Below are 16,204 nucleotides of genomic sequence, written 5' to 3'. Positions count from 1 at the left end.
GACAGGGCCGGGCGGGGGCGGCGCGGCGCGGTCCCGTCAGGCGCCCTCGGGGCCGTCCGCTCCCCGCCTCCCGGTGGCGGTGCCGCGCGAAGCGGGGGGGCGGGACGAGCCGAGCCGAGCAGAGCCGAGCCGAGCGCGCCGCACGCCGCCCAGCGCGAAGATGGCAGCGGGGGAGCCGCAAGCCAAGAAGCTGAAGCTGGAGCCGAAGCAGCTGAGGTAACGCGCTGTGGTGGTGGGCTGCGCCTCACGGAGGAGCGCGGAGCGGCGCTGGGCTGTCGCTGGGGAGGAGACACGTGCGGGGCGCCGGGCCCGGCCGGGCACGTGTAGAGGGCTGCGGGCTGTGCCGCGGCTCATCGGGTCTCCTCACGGCTTCCCGCCGCTCTCCGTTCCCGCGCGGGCGGCGGACGGCGGTGGTGCCACGCGCGGTACCCGCGCGCGGGGCCGGGCCGGGCCGGGCCGGGCGGTGCGGCTGTGCCGGGCGCTGAGGTGCGGCGTGAGGAGCGCGGGATCGGGGGTGCCGTGCAGCCACGGCAGTCTCCGCGTGTGCTCCCTCGGATGAGGACTCCGGTTGTCCAGCAGTCCCCGCGCACAGACAGGTTTTTGTCGGGACATCCTGATCCCGTGAAAGGATTGCATTTCAAATAATGTGGGACGAGGTTTCAGTGCCGCGTGCTGTACTTGCTCACGGGCAGCAGTGCTCCGTGATTGCACCGACCGAACCCCTTCGGCTGACGGCGTGCACAGAAGCGACCCGCTCGGTTTTAATGTCATAGCAGTAAAATGAAAGCGTTCCGAGTGAGGGAGTGTGATCAGAGAGCTGCAGCGAGGCTTTGTTGGTGCCATTCCGGGTGCGTTTTTCTGGGATTATCGGGACGCGAATAGAATTGTCTGATACCTGATCCCCTTCCAAGTGCTCAGGATATGAAGATTAATGACAGAAGGCCCGAAATGCCAACATCGCCCCGGCGGTAACTAGTGACCTGCTCAGATATGGCATAAAGCAATGGGCTCGGGAGCTGAAGTGAGCACAGCCCGTCTGTGCAGATACTCGTACCGAAGGAGCTGACCCCATTCACACTGTCCCACTAAGGGCACTTCTCTGGCAGTAGGGTGTCTTTTCAAGTCTAATAATAGTTAGCAAGTGCAGCTGCAGATAATGGAAAGGGGAAAAGGTAACTGAGCTCTGAAAGTAAATAAATGCCATGCAGCGGTGTGAGCTGTGAGTAAAGAGCCATTTCCATGCCTTAAAGTGAGGGGGGGCAAGGAATTGGAATTGTTTCTGTTTCTAAAGCTTACTGGGGGAAACCACTCTGTGCCTGCTTGATGCCTACACATAAAAGAAGGGCAAAACAAAAAAGAAACATTATTGAGGTACTGGGTTAGAAGTGTGAAGGATGTTTGCAGTGGCATGGGAGGCCATGGTGGCATGCTCTTGCAACTGATAAAACCAAGAATAATAATTTTGTATGTTACACGATGGCTAAAACATAAAAAAAAATAGCATTGTTAGATCTTGTGTACTCTGATTGTGCTGAAGATTAATTCAGCAAAGGCTCCGGTCTCGTGCTGTAGGCAGAGAAATGCCATATGCAGCTGGTGATGGAACCAAGTAGCGTGCTGTAGGCCCTGGTTGGTTGCGTGAGGTGGGGAAGGGCCCTGGGCTGGCTCTGGCAGACCTCTCTGCTCCCTTGCATGTGGCTGTGGGGCGTGTTGAAGCATGCTGCTGTGGGACCTTGTCCCAGGCTGAGTGGCAGAGGTTCCTTGCCTTTACTGTGTTTGTAATGAGGATGAGCTGTTAATGCACATGCCGCTACGTGAGCATCACTGAGAATTTTGGAGGATGACAGCTTTGTCTTTGCTATATGAAGAATTAGATGAGAATTGATTGCTCTTGACATCTATTGACTCTTCAACCTCTTTCAGAAGACCATGTGTAACGAACTGCGCAGGGGTGGTCTCGTACCCTACTCATTCTACCATGCAGTACGAATGTGTATCTTTCTACTGCAAAAAACTGTTTTAATATCAAGAAATGGCATTAAAAAGTTAAATTCCACTCTGTAATATCAGTAGTACCTTGTCAACAGTAACAAACGTGTTCCTTCCTTATGTTATTCGTTATTTTTAATTTGTTATTTTCTGTCCTCAAGTGGTACCAGGGAGGTTTCATAGTTGAATCTTTTTAGCTCCTTTTGATCCTTTCAGGCAAAGTAGAACAGACGTGGCTCCCTCAGAACGTACGCCAAGCTGACCTGGTTCAGTGGAAGTTCTTGGAAGGCGGTGGAGGGTTGTTGGCATTGCCACCCAACAAGCAAAACACAAAGCTGGAGGCCCTAAGTGGCATTCTCAGCACAGCGGTGCATGGTGCTGTCGTTACTCTGCTGGGTGGCAGGTTTTGTATTGTCTTCGTTGATGGTGCAAATCCCCACTAAAACCAACGGGATTTAGGCAAAGCCATGAATGCCTGCTATGTGTTTCAGAGTTCAGACCACATCTCTGCTGTGTGAAGTAAAATATCACTGTGTATGTAAACTGTGCCATTTGAACAGAAAGCAGGCTTGCAAAGCTGCAAACAGTTTGTTGTTGAGCAGTGGTATCAACTTACTAGAAACGTCACGAGGGATTAATATAAAGAAGTATTAAAAAGGATTTGTGCCCTTTTATATTTGGTTTGGTTGTATCTTGGAGGTCTGTGGAAACTGCAGCCAAGCTTCTGTTAATGTCACGCTCGTGAAAGAATGTGAACATTCTCTGTGTATTTGTTTGAGCTTTTGTGTGTATTTCTATGTAGAAACGTGCATGTCTGCAGAAGAAAAAAATGAACCAGCTTGTGAAACCCTCCAAGGTAATGTCCCCTCTGTTGTGTGATGGCCCTTTGGCAGCTCTGCAGCTGCTGTATTGATTGAATAGTCACGATGTAGCTGGCTGTTGGAACAAATTGATCTACATGAAGACAGCGTAAGCACTGAATTTGACAGTTTTGACTACAAGTACAAAGTACAATATTCCTCTTCTTCTCTTACTACTAGACAGAATTGCTTTTCAGAATAAATTATCAAACGCTCTGTGCTAACTGTTGTCAAAAGCAGTCCTTTGTCATTACCATTCCACTGGATTTTAGACAGCTTGATACTGGTGACTGTAAAAAACGTTGCTAATTTCATGCATTTTTAATTTCCATAATAAGCTAGGTTTTAATTTAACTTGTTCCTTCATCAGCTTTCTAAAAATGAAAGCAGCTTCTGAATATTTCAAATTAGCTGTGACAAAGCTTTCAGTTAGAATTTAGTAAACCATTTTTCTTTCCCTCTAATCAGCTCTACCTTTATTTTTTTTTCCACCGCATTTTCCATTTTTGTTCTTTTCAGTTTCTGTCTTTGTTGCTTGTACTTTCCTCAGTTTGCATTTGCCCACATCTACAGATGCAGGCAACTTCTCTGTGTCAGTACTCTCGATAGGCTCTCAGTACAAGGAGAGATATGACCAGAACCTTATTGAGTTTGCTCCCAAAATAATAAAAACGTAAGACTTCTTTTTTTTTCTCATGGATACTTAGTCACCTTTAGAAAGCAAACATTTTTGAAAGAAGCAACATACTTCTCTAATTTTGTTTTATTTAGGACATAATGGCAGCAACTGTCAAAGTTGTGCTGGCAGAAATGCACCCAGAACCTGAATGACCTGCAGCGGCTGGTGTAACGGTTGAGGCACTTGTTTCCATTGCTCAGATCCATAACTCAAACTGCTGTTAGATTAACACTTGTCTTCCCCTGGTTGTTGATGTAATCAAGCAAGATTTATCAAAACAGCATCATAGGATACAGTTTCTACACTTTTGCATTCTTAGTTCTTTCAGTTAAAGAAATTCCGTGCTTTATTGAGAAAGAGCATAGCTTGAGGAAAGAGAAGGCTGTGGGAAGGCTATTTGTGCCTGAAACCACCAGTGTGGCAAGCGTCTCTTCTCTTCACTGATGTTACCTGCAGCCCATCTGACTGTAGAGCTGATACAACCCTAATACCCTACAAAAACATACACCTCTGACTTTGGGTATTGTTTTACTGAAGTAATCAGGACTGGTAAGCGCCTTTAAGGACAAGACGTGTTTATGTGTAGGAGGGGAGCCAAGGCAAATATATCTATTTCATAATGAGTTTCTGAGTTCCTGTGAATTTCTTATTTATTTATTTATTTTGAAATTTGCAAGTTCTGCCGTTTTCAGCAAATGAAACAGCTTGTGTAGAGGTACTCATCCAATCAGATCTACTAATGTTACTTCTAAACAGACACGGAAGAGGTCTGGAAAGGAGACTTGAATGAATAGAGAAGTAATTGAATATAGTGTCAATTGTAATAGAGTAAAATGGACTTTCTGCAGAACAAGACCTTGGCTTCCTCTGTTGTTGCTGAGGTCTATTTGAAGTGGAAATGTTTCAAGCACAGCTCTGGCCTGTAGTTCAAGGTTGTGGTATTGAATTTGAGTAGTTACTTACACAGGCAAAGTACATGAGTATTTCACAAAGCCAGTTTTGGTAGCAGGGAATGTGTTGCTGTCTAAAGGTCATTAATTAGTATTTGCTGGTAATGTGTTGGGAAATCTTATCTCACTGAAAAAAGCAAATTGAACTGGAAGATATAATGTGAACACTAAGTTTTCTCAAGGATTTTTGTTTTCTGTGTATGTAACTCCCTTCATAAATCATTTCAGTTTGCATGCTAGTGTTATTTATACAATAAATAAGTGTTTTATGTGAAGGGGAGATGTCTTTTGAGTATTTATCAGATTTAAGCGAAGGAAAGGGGATGTTTGTTCCCCCATTTTGAACTGTAATCATTTCTGTAATGGTTGTTTGACTGCACTCAAAGCTGTGCCACGCCTGAAGGATGTGGTAACATAAAGCAACTTGCTGGCTTTATGCTACTTCTGGATTTCATTTCCAGTGAAAGATATTGTAATTTGCTGTTGTTGTACTTTCAGAGGTACAAAGCAGTTGTAATTAAAGGATTAGGCTGTTTGACTTGAATGGAGATGGAAATAACGTGTAGCTATCTACAGTGTGATGAAGACAGCAATATCCTTAGGTTTATAGATTTCTTTTCGCCTTTCAGCTGTATGGTCTGTGAAGCTGCTCTAAAATAAATTGGATTGTGCTATAGAATTTTGAGATGAAAAAATATTTTAATATTTTGCTAGTTGATCCGTATAAGATAAAAATGTGTTGAATTTTGTTGTAAAATATTAATTTCTCTCTGTAGGAATACTTTCAGAACATTTTTTTACTTCTAGAAAATGCACGTAAGATCTGTGAAATTCTGTTACTGAAGGAGAGTTTGTGGACTTTCTGCTTGCTAGTCTGATTTTTTTAATGTCTGCTGAGGCTATTACATAAAAGGCTCTTTCTTCTGTCTTGCAGGCTAGAAGCGTATACTGATTTTTTTTCTAGGACTGTGTAAAATATGAGGATTGATGGAGAACTTTTTGGTTATGCGTTCTAATCTGGACAGTTTTGTTCCTAATACTGTAGTATGGAACGTAACGCAGTCCAGAGCTAAGGTCTAGTTTGCCCATGTCTTGAATACACAAGTTACAAATGTATGAAACGTAGAGTTTCCCAGGCCACTTCAGTAAAGTGCTGCTTTACAAGTTCTCCTATGTTTGCCTACTGTTACATCAGGTAGGGGTACAGGTCACTTTTATTTCACACTGTGATGGGTAAGTAAGCATTTTAGTGGAATCATCTGAGGGATCATAGTTCATTACATGAACAGGAATTGACATGTTCGTGAAGATCTCATCCTTACTGTATAGTCATGGAATTGGTTAGGAGAGATTGTGGCTAGACTCTATCAGTTGTTACTCATGTGGATTGCTCTGAAAGTAACGCCTCTGATTTATTTCCATGGAAACTACAACAGATACAAAGAACACAACAACACTATTTAATACAACAGTCTCAGCTACAAAGCCCTGTTTTTCAGCGTAGTCACCACTATTAACTGTTTTTTTTTTTTTCAGTGCATACTGCGCTTGTAAAATTTTGTACCAGTAAAGGTTGCCCTCTGTTGCCACTGCTGTAACACCACCCACCACCTCACTGTGCTCACATGCACTGTTCTCTCAGTGGATGTGACCACATAAATGTTCAGCAAGTGTCAGTGAATGTCAATGGGTATGATATTTTCCACATGGAGGAATTCAGTGACACACCTTTGCTTCATGTGTGTTTCCATGTCAGATGCTGTTGTGTGTGTCAGGCTGCCCCTCTGCTGCCATCTGTCACATGGCAACAAAATGTAATGGAATGTTGGTGGGAAGATTCAACCTCTACTGCCATCCTGCCAACATCTGCCTCTGTCACCGTGGGCAAATGTAGTAAATGAGAGGCATTACTTTTGGAGCAGCTCTCATATTTTTACTTGTGCAAGCTGTGAATTCCATACTTCTTGCTGGGATTTCTGAAGCCAAAACACATGTAAAGACAAGGGTCATCTGCTCCATGCAAGCTGAGCAAGGCTGGGAGGTGACGGTTGGGCTTAGCAAGCTCAGACTGGCTTGCTTGACTCATGCATGGTATGACTACAAGTCGAACTTGTGGTACAACCGTCATAAAGTTAATCTGTGAATGACTATAACTGATAAATGACCATTTTACTAGGAATTCCTTGAGTGCTTTCACTCCAGGATCTCTAGAAGTTGTGTGGCAATTGAACAGAAAAGCAGTTAGTGGTAGGCCATGCCTCAAAGGCATCAGCAACAGTAGTATCTGCAGGTGTAAGCAGGATGGTCACATGTACAAGTGTAAATACAAGTGGTATTACACTTGGTAATACCTGTAAGCTTATAACGTGCCATTAATGAAGGCTGTTGTGATGTCCCGTATTCGTAAAAGGCTGTTTAGTTTCCTAGAAGAATACACTTTTCGTCCCATCTTGCTGAATTGGTAAGAGACTAGAAGCATTTGATGGTACCTCATTCAGACTCTAGCTTAACATTCATAAAATGCAGTTGTTATATACTGCAAATTAACATAATTATAGAATCACAGAATATCCAAAGTTGGAAGAGACCCACAAGGATCACTGAGTCCAACCTCTGACTCCACACAGGACCACCTGAAATTCAAACCCTATGTCTGAGAATATTGTCTAAATGCTTCCTAAACTCCAGCACTCGTGCCGTGCCCACTGCCCTGTGCAGCCCGTTCCATGTCCGCCTCCCTCTAGTGCAGACCCTTTCCCTAACCCCCAGCTGCCCCTCCCCTGACACAGCTCCATGCCGTTCCCTCAGGCCCTGTCGCTGTCACACAGAGCAGAGCTCAGTGCTGCTCTTCCGCTCCCTGTGAGGAGCTGCAGCCGCCATGAGGGCTCCCCTCAGCTCCTTTGCTCTGGGCTGAGCAAACCCAGGGACCCCAGCTGTTCCTCACACACCTTGCCCTTCAGACCCCTCACCATCTTTGTATCTCTCCCTTGGACCCCCCCCATAGTTTTTTGTCCTCCTTATGTTGTGGCACTCAGAGCTGCACCCAGTGCTGGAGGTGAGGCCACACAGCACAAAGCAGAGGGGACAGTCCTTTATCTCACCCGGCTAGCAGTGCATGATGCACCAGTTGCACATATTGCATCTATTTTCCTTTATATATTCTTTATGTGCTTGTTAAAGCCAGACAGTTATTTGTGAGAGAATCTACTTCTTGATACTTTAAAATGAGTTTATTGCTTATTACCTGATTTATTATCTGTGATGGAACAAGAAAGACCAAGCTGTATTAGGATTATATTCATCTGTGTGACAGGATTTTTGCCTTCATTTTCGGTTACAAAACAGAGGTTTGACTGTCAGGCACTGAAATTGTTACACTGAGTCTGATCAGTTGTTGAACGCAGTCTGGAGGATACAGCCATTGTGTGTTTACATTTTATTAGAGTTCATGATTCTCCTTGAGGGATTTGGGGGCCTGCTGTACTGCATGTTGCAAAGTCGGGGTGAGATGTGTTTCCCACCGTCATTAATTTGAATTTTAAGACTAACTTTAATAACCACAACGTTGTGAGTGATGGTTCGGTTTTGAGTTCTGCTTGGAGACGCCAGAAAATCTGTCTGACCTCAGGTATTAAGCATAAACAAGCACCCCAGATTTTGGAGACGGATCTGGTGACACACCTGAAAATAAGCAAATACGTGGGAATTCTGGCTTTAATTTTTCTGAGTATAATGTTGCCATTTTGTAGATGAACTAAGGCTAAGAAACACATTATTAGGAAGTTGCAAAGTTTACATATTTAGATGGAAATGATACAGCTGTACTTAACAGAGCAACACAGGATTCGTGTCTGGCAAAAACAGCCTTTTCTGACATCAATTTAATAAATCAGTGTTTCTGGTGCTGCTATGTTAACAAAATAAGTGCCAAATTGGCATGGGGTGGCTAGTGGTAACTGGCAGCCAAAGGAAGGAAAAGTGGACAGGAAGATCGAGACAGAAAATGATGAGCCTGGCTTTGCTGATGGTTTTCCCTTGTGGTACGGCAGCTCTGGATGCTGTGCGGATGGGGATGGTGCAGGTTAGCTGGTGAAGGGCTCACACGGTGGCAGCTAATCCACACATCTCAGTGACTCCATTCGGCCTCTGGCAGGTTGGAAAAATGACTCATACCAGTAGCTGTGTATCACAGGTGGCTGCCAGCTGCTGCGGCAACCTGTGAGTAAGATCACCTCATCTCTGGCACCGCAATGGGTTCTTTTTATGCACTGAACAATTGCATGCGGGGGCTCTGGGCCGTTGCTGGGTTGGACGACTTGTCCCAGAGGAGCACAGTGGTGGTGGGCAGGCACCCAGGAAGGCAGTGTGGAGGGAGCTGGGGAGCGTGTCTGTGGGATGGCTGAGGGCGTGGGGACCTGTCCCGGCCCAGGGAGCGGCTGGGGTTCCCCGGGGAGTACCCCGATTCTCACGGTCCCGTGACAGAAGTGCTCTGGGCTCAGCTGGCCATCTTTACTGCGGGCGGTGTAATGGGAACTCTGCACCTATTTGCTACCTCGATGACATTTTTTAAATTATCACGGGCGATCGCACTTCCTCGCGTGGGGAAGGGACATGACAGCAAAGGAGGGGGTGGGTTAGTCGCTGCTCTCTGCCCGCATCAAAGATGGCGGCCGGGGCGCGGGGCGGGCAGCGCCGTCCGGTACCGCGCTTCCGAACCGGGGCGCGAGGCCGGCCGCCCGCACCCCCTTTTGCTGCTCTCTCCCCACGCCGCGGTGGGCCCGCCCCTGGCGGCCGTCCGGCCAATGGCGGGGCGCGCGGGCGGGCGGGGCGGGGCGGGGCGGCCGGGCTGCGGCCGGCGACTCAGTCACGGCCGAGCGAGGCGGTGAGCGCGTTGCAACTGTCGGCGGGCACCGGACTAAGAGACGACGACGCCGCGGCAGAGCGGGGTTCCGCGTCGGCCGGGCGGGAGCCATGCCGACCCTCAGGTAACGCCGAGCTCGCCGCGGCTCCTGCACCCAGCCCCGCGGCTCGGGGGAACGGGTGGTGGGCGTCGATGCGCTCCTGTTCTCGGGAGGGGCGGGGGCGGCGTTCCTCTCAGTCCGCCCGCGCTCGGTTCTCTCCGTCTGCACGCGCGCGGTGTGTAGGTGCAGAGTTTGGCGCCCAGCGCGCTCTCCGCCGACCGTTGGTGCTGTGGTGGAGCGCCCGCGGGTCAGCGCGGATAGTGCTGCGCGCTCCCCGGCCGCCAGCCCCGCGCGGGTAGCAGCGGTTCCGGAGCTTTGCCTGCGGTTGTCGGGGACGGCAGGTGGAGAGAGCCGCTCCCGGGCGTCACCCACCGCCTCCGCGGCCGGGTCGGGCTGCGGGGCTGGGTGTGCTGCGGGGCGCCGCTGGGGCTCGGCCGGGGGGCGACCCCGGGCGGCTGTCAGCCTTCAGCGCCGTTGTAGCGTGCCGCTCTCCGACCCGAATCTGGGGTGAGATGCCAATTCCGAGGAGCAGGGTGACAGTACTGCACCGGGCTGTTGTCTATCTGTTGGCAGCACGGCTGTCTCGGTGCATCGGGATGGTAACTGAAGAGTGACAAATCTGTTCAGTGAAGTGAATTACTGTGACCGGTTTTACTTCCCCAAAATGCTTCATTTTAAAAGGAGTTGGTCTTCAGAAGAGAACCAGCAGGTTTTGTTATTCACTGGCTCTGCTCAGTCCTCCGGCACTTGAAGGAGTGCATGGAGCTTTGGACCCTCCCGCCCCTCCCCACCCTCCCGGCTCCTGCCAGGCCTCACGCTGCCCTGACCAGCAGCACGGCTTGCAGTGCTTGGCTGGGGCTGGCACAGCTGTGTGAAGAGCTTGGTGGCGCCATTGGAGCCATTGGCGTGTGTGACGGCTCTGCTGCCACAAGGCTGCGGCTCTGGACTACGTCTGTATGATCCCGTGGGTGTATCCCTGTAGAAGACTGTGGAAGTTTCATAATGGATGAAGCCTTTGGTGAAGATGCTCCTCTAGGTCAGCATGTAGACGTGTAGCTCCCCTGCCAAATTCTGTGTTAAGACCTAAATAATGACAGCACATGAGTGGACCTGCAGGCTCCTTGTGTGTTGAAAGCCGGAGTGCTGAGGTGACTGGCTGGCTGTGGTGCAAGGGAGATGGTCTGGAGTCATGCCGTGGCAGTTGTGACGTGCTTTCAGTGCCAGGTAGGCTATGGCTGACGGCAGTTGTCATTCACTTATAATTATGTTACGTGGGGAAGGAGGATGAGAGAAAGCTTTTAGCCGTTCACGTGCAGCTAATATGGTACTATTGCTGTTTGTTTGGTTTTTTTTTTTTTTTTAACTGTAAGTGACCTTTGATAAATTCAAATCTTAGGTTATATGAGGTTTTACTGTGTTCCTTTGTGACTGAGAACGCGTCTTGTTTGGCCTCGCCTCTAAGGGCAGGACCAAGCCCTTGTGGATACACTGACATTTCAGGTCTTGTGGTGCAGTGTCTCACGAGCACAGCCGGCTGCCGTGTGTTGTGGTTATGCCGTGCAGTTGGGACACACAGTTGTCCCAGTCATGTTCTATTTATTAATGCTTTCTGACTGTAAAATGAGTCTTTAGCATGAGAACTTATTATTGAATATGTTACAGCTGCACAGCAGGATGAGGCTGCTGTAGACCAATAGAGAAGGTAGATTTATCGACTTAGCTATCATTACAATTTATTATTATTATGTAAATGTTTTTGCAGCAATTAAGAAAAAAATCTGAAATGCTTTTCAATATTTGTTGTTGTTAAAAACATGACAATTCAGTACCCAGAAGCTCATTTTCTCCCCCTCTGTGTGTACCAGCAGCCAGTGCTTCCACTGACATTTTGATGCTGCAGTTCCAGTGGAGTGCACAGTGATATCAAACGATAACAGAACTGTTGGTACGCACACACAGTGCTGCCAGCATTCGGTAGCCAACTTGAAACAGGACTTTATTTTTAAAAATGCCTGCAGCAGTGGGGCAATCACTAATGTGTGACCATGGTTTTGGACACAGCTTTCCAGATCCTTCAGTTATGGTTATTTTTGTCGATCTTTTTGGAAATGATTGAAAGGTAGCTCAGTAGTCCTGGGCTTTTTGTTTGCTTTGTTTTTATATTCCACCAGTTTGATTGCATTCTTTTTTTGGCAGTGTGATGAGAAGAGAGCAGTACGGGAAATGCTTTGGCTGTTGGTGAGAAACTAATGGTCTTAGCAGTCTCCCAAGAAAATGCCAAAGTTAGCAGGCGGAGATTTGATATTTAATGGACTACACTGAACTTACAATTAAAGCTAACTTGTGATGTAACCCAGCATTAAAATACAAACTCATAAAATACATTGCTTGTTACCAAGCGTTTAGAATGCAAATGCTCAGTGCATGTAGGATTTCGGTGAAGTAAGTTGGCGTTGTTCCTGCAGTTTTGTCTACTATGGAATATTTCTGTGTCTGAACAAGTTACAGACTTGTATCAGCTGCTGAGATATACGTACTGCGCATGCACACACTCGTGTGCTCATAGTCAGATGTATGCTCTTAATTTTTGCACGTGGAGAAGCTGTCACTTGTTTCTTGAAGAGCTAAATCTTCTTTTGCAATAAGTTGGTTGAGTTAAACAAAACATCCTTCCTGAATGATTAGATAGCAGTACTTGGGTGCAAGAGAAGGGAGAGAGGCGGGGAGGCTGTGTTGTACATGAGTGTTTGCTTGGTGTCTGGTGCAGAGGTGTAGCTCTCAGATAACCAACGTATTGTGAAATCTCACTGCTCAGGAAACTACTGATGCTGCTTCTCTGTCTTTTACATCAAGATGGTTGAAAATAATCTGTGAATGTTTGGTCAGTCCAGATTGGACACCTGTGTGACTGAGTAGCAGACAGGAGGGCAGTGAGGTTCACATGTGGTTCTAAAAGTATTAAGCTTGGAGCGAAGGTAATGTTTTGTTATGTCTTGCACCTGTGACTTGTAAATTTAGTATTCTCCACAATCCTGAATGTTTGGTTTATTTTTGTGCTTTCACAATATATGGCTTTATGGCATGTATGTGATTAGTACTTCTGGGGCACGTAGCAGCCAAGTAACAGCCGTAGTTCATCTGTTGCAATGCAAAAGAACAATGTAACAGTGAGGATATTTTGCAGCTCCTCCTGAAGGGAGTGGGTGATTTGCACTACCCTGAAATGTAGTCAGTGTCAGGTTAATCAGTGTGAACATGCCAAAGATTCAGAGCGAAGTCTAACAGTACAGACACTGAACTTCTCATGTTGTGGTTCACAAATCTGGTATTAGAAACTGCTGATCACTGTGGTGTCTGCTTAAATTGGCTGAATGTTTGGTTTATGACTTGGGCAGAGATTGTTTATGCTCTTCCCACTTTGTCCAAAAAGGTATTTTCACCAACTGCGGTCAGTGTGACATGCTGTTTCTGAGCATACAATCCCTAGCACAGCTAATTACTGTGTTGGCTTTTAAAGCTCTCTGCCCCAGCTGGCACATGGCTACACAGCCTCTTGAGTACTCCAGAGGGGATTATTATAAAACACAGTGGAAGTAGGAAAACTTGAAGATAGGATGGGAGTTGTAAGTGATGTAAAGAACTACCTGGGCTAAATGGCACTGAAGGTGCTAGTTCCTGCTGCTGCTGCTGGAGTAATGGCAGTTTGTTTCTGTCTTACTGGCATGGCAGAGCTTCTGTGGATGCTCAGCCATCAGTACAGTGTTGTTCCTGTGCCACTCCAAGCATACTGATGGGTATGTCCTGCAACACACAGCTCGTTAAATATTTGTTAGCTTCTACTGTGCATCTTTGTTGAACAGCCTAACTTCTTAGGTAGTGCTTTCAACACATCAGGTGTGTTTTTGAGAATTTTTGGAATACAGCTGCTGTTTTTTCTTGCGTGCACCACACTCTTAAGTGCTGATGCTTGCTTTGTGTAGAAGTTAGCCATTATATCATATTTTTTCTCAAGTGCAGCTGTAAAATTATTGCTATTTAGAATCTCAAAGAATATTAGAATTGGCTAAACATCAAGTACAGTAGTGTTACTGTATCATTGCTCATTTTTTGATACTACTGATGAAATACTTGCTTTTTAAAATGGAAGCAATGTATTGTGTAGAGGCCCCAGGTGCAATCCTCTTTATCCTCATGTTACCTGAACTGTCACCCGTTTTTTCCTTTTTTCTTCTAGCTAGATTAACTTAGATTATTTTGATCTGCTTTATGTATGAGTTCCGTATTAAGAAGAAACAACACTTCTCACAGTTAGAAAAATATTTACTGAGTCTCACAGGTTTTTTCTAAGCAGATGTTTCCTATTTCATTGACGAGTGAGCTGAATTTCTGGCTTGGTCTTCAAAACAGTCTTGCAGATGAACTTGGCAGTATAAGGTCTGTCTTTAAAAATATAACAGAAATCAAACTATGTGAAGTGTGGTTTACTGCATCTTTATCAAGGATGTTAATGTTTGCCACTTTTCATTTCTGTACTTCAGAATTTAACATTAGATAGGGATTAATATGGCATCCCAAGAAGAAGAGGAAGTGTAACTGTTTACTTTTGGCAAGTATCTTCAAGTCTGACAAATATTTGTCAGCTAAGGGTCTTTTATAGTAGCTGTGAGAGGAAGTACATGAATGAGCTTTCAACCTCTGTTGGACACGGTTCGTGAGATTGCTCCGTGTCATCTCCTTTCTGCTTGTTCTGTGTTATTTTTTTCTGATCCTGCTGAGGAGAAGTTAATTAAATCCATCACTGAGTAGGCAGATGCTGAGCCTGTAAAACATTTCTCTTGCTCTGAATGGGCCAAAACAATTGAAACCTCATTGACATTGAGATTCAGCCAATGCTGTTCTCCAGCTTTGAGCAATCAGTTGGTGAAGGCTGCGGTGTTACAGCAGTAGTATGTGGGAGATGTAGAGGCTGAGAATATGCCTTCTCTGCAAATACTTGATAGGGACATAGTAAAGATGGAGGCACGTTTGCTGGCATTCACATTAAAGCTACCTTGGGCAGCTAGAGCAAGTGCTTGCTGTGCCAGTTGGAGGCAGCAGGTGTTGGCTTAGCAAGGAATGTGATGGTTTTGAATGTAGATTTAGGCAGCCTTGGAAAACAGCTGCATTCACTCCTACTTGACACCAGGCCTGTATCTAATCCTTTGGTATTATTGCATTATCACCCAAGTATGTGCTATTCTGGAAAATGAAATACTTTTTTTCAGATTCGTTGGGAAAATAATGAAAGCCAGCTCATTCAGTAGTTGATGGTGTCATCTGATGTGGAAGCCATAGTAATGGATTTCGAATTGATAACAACCTCCATTCCTGCTTTTTAATCAGTAGAATTTACATTCTAAGATGACTGACTGTGCAGGATCCATAGGCTCTTAATTTCAGTTTATTAAAACACTACTAAATGGTAAATTGTTGGCCATTAGCAACTAAGTTTGTTCAGTGGACTTCTAATAACTTGCTTGGGTTCTCCCTATGCCTAAAATCTGGTACTGCAACCTGAATGCAATTCTTTGAAACAACAGAACATATTTTTATATACTTTATTTGACAACTTGTAATCTGTATATACATCACAATGTTATTCTGATCAAATTTGACTCTGTATGACAGGTAGATGGTTGCTGTTAGGCGGGGCAGAATTTGCATTTCTTTGTTTCTTAGTTTTATTCAAGAAAAAAGATTATTCTTCACTTAAAAAATGTCTTGAACTTATTGTAACAGGAATGCTAAACTAACTCGAAAATAATTGGCTTTTTTACAGTGAAAATGTCCTGTTTGGAATGGGAAATCCTCTGCTTGATATATGTGCAGTTGTGGACAAGGACTTCCTTGACAAGTAAGTCTTGATTTTTTTTTTCTTCTTTTTTTCTTACTGTCAGTTTTGTTTCAAGAATGACATCTATAAACTAGCAGTGAACTAAGTGCTGGTGTCATGCAAGGTTTACACTGATCTTTGTGGGATTTTGGCATTACGCTGAAATTGTATTTGTTGTTGGAGCCTTTTCTGTCATTTCAATTTATCAGTCAAGAGCAGGACCACTTTTTATCAGGTAGTCTGTTATCTAGCTCAAGCCTAGTTGTTGCATTGCCATCTATATAATCATGTCACTAAATTGCTGTTTGTGTGCTCCTGGTGGTACTGAGCGTAGTCATTCTCTGATCATTTTATAGAGATGGGGCTTTTCTGGAGCTATAAACTATAGCTGCTGTATTTAAATTCTTCATCATAAGCTCATTTTCTACTAGCTGTTGGTTCTTTGTGTATTTGGTTTTCAAGTGATCAGTTAGTTGATCCATCTTTCAAAGTGCTCACCATTCTTTTTCTTTTGTAAAATACTATTTCTTCCTCCGATCTTTCTTTTAGTTAGTAATGCGAATACTGAATCAAGAATAAGCTTCTCTTCACTGAATAAAGAACAGGTGCACGGGTCTTATTTGTGAATGTGTATTGCCAGCCACAAATTTCTGTTACTAAGCTGTAATAAAAATGAGAATTTGTTTCTTCATTTGAATTTTCTTTAAAGGTGTGTTTAAGTGAGAGCCTGAATGTTATAACCTGGAAGCAAAAGACAAGAATTGTGAAATGAGTTACAAAACTATGTGGAACTTTGAACTCACCAGACATGAACTTGATTTCTGAAAAAAATATTCTGATGTAATTCTTTGGCTTAGTATTTCAACTGAAATACCTTGAAAACCATTCTCTGA

The 16,204-nt window shown here is 45.1% G+C and overlaps 1 protein-coding gene across 7 annotated transcripts in view; it reads left to right on the top strand.

Moving 5' to 3' along the window:
- The first annotated feature begins 111 nt into the window (after window positions 1–111).
- Window positions 112–16,204, top strand: part of ADK (adenosine kinase) — a 279,755-nt gene continuing 263,662 nt past the window's right edge. For 3 of the 7 annotated variants that reach the window (XR_005860619.2, XM_025151570.3, NM_001006501.2), the window contains exons 1-2: window positions 112–216; window positions 15,258–15,332. Coding sequence is in view for 5 of the 7 variants with exons in the window: in XM_025151570.3 (XP_025007338.1) it covers window positions 161–216; window positions 15,258–15,332 (131 nt within the window). In the remaining 2 variants the exon portion in view is untranslated. Of the gene's footprint in view, window positions 217–9,344; window positions 9,464–10,258; window positions 10,664–15,257; window positions 15,333–16,204 lie in introns of those variants that run through there. The other 4 variants (XR_005860620.2, XM_025151571.3, XM_015288216.4 and 1 more) reach the window with 2 other exon arrangements.

Source organism: Gallus gallus, chromosome 6, assembly GCF_016699485.2.
Source record: "Gallus gallus isolate bGalGal1 chromosome 6, bGalGal1.mat.broiler.GRCg7b, whole genome shotgun sequence".
NCBI lineage: Eukaryota > Metazoa > Chordata > Aves > Galliformes > Phasianidae > Gallus > Gallus gallus.
Note: the sequence above shows the minus strand (reverse complement) of the source record. Positions and strands in the feature narration are given on the sequence as shown.